At 39.9% G+C, this 8,837-nt stretch overlaps 1 protein-coding gene across 1 annotated transcript; it reads left to right on the forward strand.

Annotated features, from left to right (window-relative positions):
* The first annotated feature begins 589 nt into the window (after nt 1–589).
* On the forward strand, nt 590–7,873 carry snx8a (sorting nexin 8a). Its single transcript, XM_005920290.3, has 14 exons — nt 590–726; nt 842–908; nt 1,622–1,749; nt 2,538–2,667; nt 3,427–3,617; nt 3,727–3,847; nt 4,377–4,513; nt 4,678–4,758; nt 4,863–5,023; nt 5,212–5,341; nt 5,437–5,505; nt 5,914–6,063; nt 7,304–7,453; nt 7,772–7,873. Exons 2-14 carry the CDS (start codon nt 887–889, stop codon nt 7,850–7,852), a joined length of 1,551 nt encoding a protein of 516 aa, XP_005920352.1. The 5' UTR covers nt 590–726; nt 842–886; the 3' UTR covers nt 7,853–7,873.
* The last annotated feature ends 964 nt before the right edge of the window (nt 7,874–8,837 follow it).

The following is an 8,837-nucleotide window of genomic DNA, read 5'->3' on the forward strand; positions in this document are numbered from 1 at the left end:
GCCAACATCCAGAGAAGAGCTTTGAATATCTTTTAAGAAGCCTGGAGAAGTATTCTTGAAAAATGCTTTTACAATAAAAAATTACAGTAAAGTCTAACCATAAGAGACTTCAGGCTGTATTAAATAATGAAGGTAGTCGTGCCAAAAACACTGACTTTGGGGTATTCGGCAAGCACGGTTACAATTTGTATTTCATATTTCTAACAAAATATAATGAAATAAGTGTGGCTCAAGCCTTTTGCACATTATTCCTGAAAATAATGTGTATTGATAATCTGAGAGTGTTTTCTGTTTATTTTGTTTCATGTTTCTATTCTCTTTCTGCTTTATTGTTGATATTTACGACAAAACAACAACAACACGTAAAGATAATACAGCTAAAAACAGTGCGGTTATGTGTACAGCAACAACGATCACGTCAATTAAACTCTCTGCCTGTGGATCTTGTTATCCCTCAAGCTAAAATATTGAAGGAGCACGTGAAGGCACCATTGCTCATGCAGACAAGTTTAAAGAATGAGGAACAGAGAATAAACTAAAATTAAACCTCCCAAGTGAAACCATGAAATAAATATCCCCCTTCGAGACATTTTCCCCCATTGCAAGTCTGATAAACCTCGGTCTCACAGAGTTGGGAGCTTCATAAATCGCTTCTTCACACCCCAGATCCGTTTCTTGGTTCGGATTAATGCAGTTTAAAGGCACAATTGGTGATTAACTGTGGCTGTAAGTAAATTACTGCACTTAATTCATGTGGATTATTCATCTCTGGGCTCGGACTTGAGCCAGCGATCGCTACAACTTTAAGAAATAAATTGCATGTTTTTTTTCTTTTCTTCAGGAAATCACATGGAGGTGCTCCCGTGCTCACATGACAGGCTGAACCATGGCAGGAGAGATCAGTGAAGGTAGAGTGCCAAAACTTCTTAAAAGTCCTTTTTATGACACTATCGCCAAATGATTTCCACATTGGATTTATTTATTTTTCTCGACGTTGCGATGTCGGAAAAGTTTAAAGTGTGAATATTCCTGCGAACTAAAATCGCTATGAGAATTTCTGAGTAGGCAACATTACGATCGGAATCAATCTTCTTTTAAAAAGCCGTCATGTGCGCGTTTTATCTCACCAGTTGATGCTTTCTTGATACCAGTAAAGCTACAGTCTTGGTGATTTTTCCCGGTAAAGGTTATGTAAGCGGTGAACAGTGCTACTTAGTTTGGGAGCTGTTTTACTTCCATTTGGAAAACTTTCCCTTGCCCACTGAAATACCTAAAAACCCCGTAGTGATCTTATCTGAGCTGTATTAATCTTATCTAGTCCGCACTGCTCTAAAACTGAAGTTGTTAATATAATAATTCCCGATGTTTTTTTTCTTTCTTTCTTGTTTGTTTGTTTTTTTTTTTTGTCTGTTTTTTGGATGCCTTAAAAGATTCAAGGCAACACAGTAGCCTGTAATTTCTATGAGGGGTAATATAAAACCACGAGATAGGAAATAAATCCTGTAGTTTCATAAAATTAGTTTCTCGTGACCCCTGCACTGGTTACCACTTCATTATAATGATGGCATATTTCTCATATTTGGGCAGTTGTGATGCTATGTAGGTGTTGTTCCTCTTTTAGGCTCAGTTCCTGCCTATTACAGGGAAGTGCATGAGGCCATCCGCTGTAGGACAGATGAGAGAGTGCAGGTTGAGGTTTTTCAGCGGCTGCTCCAAAGGACCGATCTCTCCAAGGTGGTCTTAAACCAGGTGCGGGGTCCACATTTAAAGCATTCATGCTGCGACAGGTAGAGACTGCAGTGTTATTTAAAACTGTAACTTTTACTTATTAACCGGCACTGGCCCAAAGCAGCCTACTGTAATGGACTATACAGCCCACACTGAACCGAAATAATAGAGGAATATCCCATTGACTCATCCCTATTTTTTGCATATTACCAATGTGACACATGCACTCACAGTTTTATAGTGACATGAGGCTGGCATAGAAAAGGATTACAGACTGGTGAATTGAAGCCTTTAGTCAAAGAGACAATTTAATAAATTAAATGGGCTGCTATGCCACATTTTTGCTCAACTGTTCACTTTAATTTTGATAAGGGATGCTTTGTGAGTTAGTGTTAGCAAATGCAGACAGAGTAGATAAAGACATAATATTTTATCAGGTCGCCACTGTGAGATAGGCTCCAGTGCCCCTGTCACCCTGAGTTGGAGGAGTGGTTGAGACAAATGATAGTGGGATGAATATCTTATCAGCAGGAAGTATTGTTGGCTTGTAGGCATTGAATACATAGCGGTGTATCCCCGTGGTTTTTGTTTGCATTAATGCTGAGATGTACAACACATCCACAATATGAAATTCCTCTGAAGTTACAATGTCTGCAGGTTTCCCATTTCCCCTTCCCTGACCTCATTGCATATCATTGCCTTTGTGTATACTGCGCACTTTTCGCAAAAGGATTGTAAACCACATTTGAATTTGGTTGTCAGACTGTAAGATTGTGACCCTGAGGCCATATTGTCTTTGTTCTCTTCAGATTGCTGAGCATCTTGACTCCTCCGATGGATTCCTGAGCAAATTATCACTCTATAAAGCACTCGCTTTGATTGCTCTCGCTCAGCAGGGCAAGCAACCGAGTCCCAAACTCTTGGAGAACTGCATACTAGGTAGGGGACAGTGACAGCAGTGTAGTAAATGTTTTACTTAATGAGTAGTTTGGAAAGTCTTCAGTGTGTAAAACGGCAACGCCAGCATTTCCTCTGCTGTCAGGATAAATGATTTGCAAAGATACAAATGTCGCTCTTTTTATTGACCATGTAGATGTAAGGTTTCACTTTTAAATAGAAGGTTTTTTTTAAATGACAGCTCTAAACCGAAAAGTACCAACTGCATAAAATATTCATTTCACTTGCCTCACGTGGCTTCATTTAGTTTTATTTTATTTTGGTAGGGAAGACTTTGCTATATTTAAGTGTTGCATTCTTTCACTAGCCCCACAGAGGGAAGATGACAGGGGGAGAGGTTTTTATGGTTTTCATTGAGGTAGCCATTATGCTGGCTTGAGTTAGATCCATCCCCGACCTTCTGTGATTATTTAAGGCCCTCTCTGTTATTTCAGGTGTGGCCAGTGTGGCAGCTTGCTGCATGCCACTTCCTTGTCAGCTCCAGAATGAGTCTTATGCATTTGTGGGAGTACATTACATTCAATTCACGTTCTTCCTGGAATGTCCTAGAAGAAATGAAAAGCAGATCACATGAATGCTACACACAATACTGGGCTAGCAGGAGACAAACAGAGGGAAACACGTAGTCTTGGTTTTAACATCGGCATTCCTCGCAGTTGGGAAATTCACTTCTCTCTAGATTCATTGATTCAATCACGGAAAACAAATATTGGATCTTGGTTGTTGCTGTGTGGTTGTCAGAGTTACCGAAACCTCAGCTCGGGGAGCCGAGGGACCTGAGCACGCTGAGGATGCAGCCGGCTCAGGACGACGTGCTGACATTGTCGCAGACGCTGGACGGGCTTCTGGGGAAAGACACGGTCCAGGTGGAGCTCATTCCTGAGAAGAAAGGCCTGTTCCTCAAACATGTGGAGTACCAGGTCACCAGCCAGGTAAAACCTGATACATTAAATATGTGTGTTCCAATGGTCTAGAACACTATGTGAACTACTACACTATTACTCTTTCTCTTAAATTTTCTTGTCTTTTTGTTTTATTCAGCGTTATAAGATATCAGTTTACCGGCGTTATAGCGACTTTGATGTCTTCCACGAGGTTTTGCTTCAGAGATTTGCCTACAGAGTCGTGCCAGCTTTGCCACCTAAAAGGATGTTAAAAGGAGGTAGGTCAGGGTCTTTGTTTCTGCATCGAATCATTTTACAGTTTATTTTTTTTAGCTGAACATGTCTATTACTTCAGATTTGTTTGGAGATTATTTGGGTGTATACTCTCGACAGAATGGTTGACAAACACGTGGCCAAGCAGTTTGGCGGGTAAAGAATAAATAATAAAAATAAAGAAACTAGTGATGTGTAAAAATCCAGCTGTTTCCTCTTTATGTAGATTCTTATGCACTGATGAATCCTCACAAACACGCTTGGTTAGACACCGACTCCCTTACGTCTTAATCAACTGTAGAATATTTTAAAAAAATGTATCATCATATGCAAATCAACCTTTCCACCATTGGTGCTTTTTGATGCATAACATCGGAAGAGTTCTCCATTTATGGTTTTTGAGTAAATTGACATGGACTTCAAGTTTAAGCTAAAGTTTGCCCCCTTTTATACCCCGAACACCCCTCTCTGTCAGTGCTAACACTCCTGGTCAAACTGCTCATCGTGTTTGCTCTCTGCTGCGTCTGTCCACAGTCCTGACCTCGCTCTCCGAGCGGGAGTTCATTGAGGGGAGGAGACGTGGTCTCGGCAGATTTCTTAACTTGGTGGCTCGACATCCCTTCTTCTCAGAGGATGAGCTGGTCAAGACCTTCCTCACTTTCAGTGGCTCTGTATGTCGTTTCTTTAACTTACTCCCTGTTTCTTTTGTGCTGGCTGTTGCACAGTAAGCATTATGGTCATGATGACTGACAGTGCAATGCATCCTGTTTTAGCTAATCTGTGTCGTCCCCCCCCCCCCAAACTCTGACCTCCTCACCCTCCTCTTCCCACACAGGATGTTCAGTCTAGGCTGCGTGACACTTGTAAGAAAACGGGTGACGAGTTCATGATTAACAGAATCGCAACTCAGGCAAAGGTTTGCACATGGCTGATGACTCCAGTTGTACTTTTCTCATAAAGAATCGCCTGCTTTTAAGGATTCAGACGGCACAAAAGAGCTTTGCCTCGCTTGCGTTACAGGAATATCTCCCAGCTGACATTCAGGCTCAGTTTTCGACAAGCAGAGAGATGATTAGAAATATCCACAACAGCTTCCAGAGGCTGCGGGACAGAGCTGAGAAAATGGTGGAGCGCTCTAAGGACAATGCATCTGATCTCCTCATGTTTGGCAAAGAGCTCAGGTATTTTATTATTACGGGTATAAACTTAATCTTTCTGTAGTATCCGCAGGTATTGGAGTTTTTGGTAATAAGGTTCAAATCCTCAGTGTTATCTGTGATTCTGTTCCTGGTTGTTAACTTGAAATGAGTTTGGCAGCTAGCACACCACAATATTACTTTCTCCCTCTGTAATATTGTATTTTCTGCAGTACACTGGGCTCAGATGCCTCGCCTCTTCCCTCCTTGGCCTCTTCACAAAGCACCTGGGGGACCCTGCGCCAGTCGCTGAAGAGCCTTTCTGTGGAGTTTGCTGTGCTGTCTGACAAAGCTGCTCAGCAGGTACAGCCCTCAGTCTTTCATCTTCACCACCTGCTCTGCTGTGTTTGTCCAAAACTGGCACTGGGTAATAAATGTTGTTTTGTTAATGTCCTCAGGGCCGGCGAGAAGAAGATGATGTTGTGGAAAAATTGAATCTTTTCCTGGATTTGCTGCAGTCGTACAGGGTGAGTGAGTTTCACTTTTGGTTCTCGCCTTTCACTCCACCTCCAGGGGATCCTCAACCTTTTGTGTGGCAGTTACTTTAGTTCCGCCTGCTGTTTTCTGATAGAAGCACAATAAATATTTGTAAATTTAAATTGAAGTGCATTTAGTAACCAAAGTCAGACTATTATGTAATGGACTGTTTTAACCTCACTCCATTGAAATTGCTGTTTTTATTCGTGGGTGGAATTTTTTTGATTTTGCAAAGCAGCTGGTGGGTTAACAAGAAATCATTTTCCACAGCGTCTATCAAATCTATTAACCAAAAAACAACATGCATAAAGTTCTTCCATTACCCCTGGTTGCTATGTGCAGCACAGCGTGTTTCCCTACAATTTGGAGTCAAATAAAGAAGTACTTTGTTTCTCAAGGATCTCTGTGAGCGGCATGAGAAGGGCGTCCTCCACGAGCACCAGAAAGCATTGCACAAGTACAGTGTGATGAAGAGGCAGATGATGAGTGCCACTGTGCAGCACAAAGAGCAGGCATCTGTGGAGCAGCTGGAATCGCGAATTGTTCAGGTGATCATTTCATCTTCTCTTTTTGTGAGCCTTTAGAGTGTGAACTTCTTTATTGCTTTAAAAGTAAAATTCTACAGTGACTGAAGTTCATATAAAAGTAACATGTGCCCTGAAAACACACACACTGACCGTATAATTGTGTGGGTTTGCATATGAATGGAGCTATAGCCTTGTGAGCCATTTAAAAAATAAAAAAATTAAAATGTTGGGGATGAGAGAAATTTGTCAGCTGCACATTATCCTGTTCCACTACATCCCAATGGTGCTCTATTAGATTGAGATGTATTGACTATGAAGGCCATTCGAGTACAGTGAACACATTGTCATGTTAACCTGCTGAAAATGGCCATCAGAAGATGGGGACAATGTGGTCATAAAGGGACAGGCATACTCCTCAATAGACTGTTTAAACACTTAACTGGTACTAAAGCACCTGAAGTATGCAAAGAAAATATCCCCGTGTTTCTACATCACTATCACCAGCCTGAACGAAACAGGGTGGATCCATGCCTTCATGATGTTTACACCAAATTCTGACCTTACAATCTGAATCTCACAGCAGACATCAAGACTCATCAGTTTCCAGTTTTGGTGAATCTGTGTGAATTTGTAGACTCGGCTTCTTGTTCTTAGCTGACAGAAATGGTATCTAGTGTGGTCTTTGACTGTTGTAGCCCTTCTGCTTCAAGGTTAGATGTGTTGTGCATTCAGAGATGCTCTTTTGCTACTTTTTATTTATTTTTCTGTTACTTTCCTATCAGATCGAAGCAGCCTGGCCATTCCACTCTGACCTCTGTCATTAACAAAGCATTTTCAAGCCATTCTCTGTAAACCCTGGAGATGGTTATGCAGACAAAATATACATAAAGTGTCCCATCAATGCATATAATGCTCTCTAAAAACAGAGATTATTAGTTGACTGATATGTGAGATATGTATTATTATGTACAACAGTCATAAATGAATGATGAAAGGTAATTGCAGTGTTGACGTGACAACACAAAATGGAAAATTTTAAATCCTATAGACTCTTTTAAATGTAATTGAATAATTTGTGTGCTTCTTGTTTTGGCAAAGAGAGTAGAGCTTCATCATGTTTTATTTTTTTTCCTTATTTAGTACCAACACTTGTACATATGAAAATAGACAATGCTTACTCTATAAAGTGTTTTATTTCTAATCATTTCCATCCTTTAATAAACGGTAAAGACATCTTCCTGTATGTTTATTCTAATAACAGCAAGAAAATGCCATCCAGACCATGGAGCTGCGTAACTACTTCTCCCTATTCTGCCTTCATCAAGAAACACAGCTTATCTTCACTTACCTTCCGATTACCTCGCACATTCTCGGATCTTTTGTTAACTCCCAGGTCCAAGGACACCGAGAGGTGAGACAGTTTTTTGAAAATAACTTTTCTACAGATCCGCCTTTATGGCGACACCACTCCAGGAAGGTCAAATAAGTTTTAAATTGGCTACTGAAACTGATGGATGGTACAGCTGAACAGACCGAACTTTTTCATCTGGGATTAGAAACCAAGCAAAGCAGTAATGGTTATGTACTTCCTTCTGATCGCTGGTTTTCAGTTTCTGTGGTTCAAGCACTTGAATGCTTCTTTTTTTTTTTTTTTTTTTTTAAAGCTGGAAACTATTGAGCAATATATTCTGTGCAGTAAAATACACTATTGTTTTCCCTTTCTTTTTAGATGGGGGAGGTGTGGAGTGAATTGCAGCCAAAGCTTGGGTGTCTCTTCAGCGGTAACAATGGACTGAAACACTCCATCTGAAACCTAAATGTACATGAGATGAAAAAGGAAAAACACAGCCACTGAGGATTACAAACTACAAAATAATGCTAAAGGGGGGGAGCAGAGCTTTTTCATTCAGTTTTGTTTTGTCTGATCATTGGCCATATCACCTGCATGGAACAGCTGGCTCGTAAAACACTTTATGCTCTGCTTCTGCGTAAAGTCCAGTTCACCATTAACTTTTTATAATTATTTGAACATGTCAGGAAAATCCTATGAAGTGTTATTTTACAACGGATACAAGGCTGGTGCATTAATTTCTGCTTTAGTTAAAGCACCTGTATGTGATATTTAAATTTTCCACACTAAGATGAAATAAGTAGTAAAGGACAGAAAGGCTGACTTTATTAAAGGGTGGGACTATTAAAAACCTTAATGTTCTTGCTTAATAACATTGAACCAGTATATTATTTTATTTTATAAATGTTAGTTCGTAGGGATGTGTATTGGCATACTTTTCCTGCTTTTTGTTTTTTTTACAACAAGAGTTTTCGCTGCCTGAAGTATTTGCAAGCGTCCCAGTTTTTATTTTATAAGCTATTTCAAACATCTGACCTTAAACTCTAGGATAATATGAAGGGCAGAGGTGAGATCTATGAAAGGATAATGTCTGGCACTAGTGACATAATGTCAATAATAACACTATAAGCTATTGATTTACTACCAAAGACAAAGCTGCCTAAATACACTCCTTTGCTGTACATAAAAGCAGGACTCCTGCATCACCCCAATTTAACAATCATCACTTTTAATTTTTTTAAGAAGATTTTTGCGCACATCAGCCAACAGATGTATTATTATCTGGACAAAAATGTCTGAATTTTGCTGGATTTTCTTCTCATTCACTGTCTGACTTTGTACTTTTCTAAAATTATGTACATTTTTGGTTTTTTGTACACACATACTGTCATATAACAGAGAATATACTTTACTCAAATATATGTAACAAAGGTGCAATTTGGGG

This window comes from Haplochromis burtoni, unplaced genomic scaffold (genome assembly GCF_018398535.1).
Source record: "Haplochromis burtoni strain Fernald_Lab_line unplaced genomic scaffold, NCSU_Asbu1 Contig_21, whole genome shotgun sequence".
NCBI lineage: Eukaryota > Metazoa > Chordata > Actinopteri > Cichliformes > Cichlidae > Haplochromis > Haplochromis burtoni.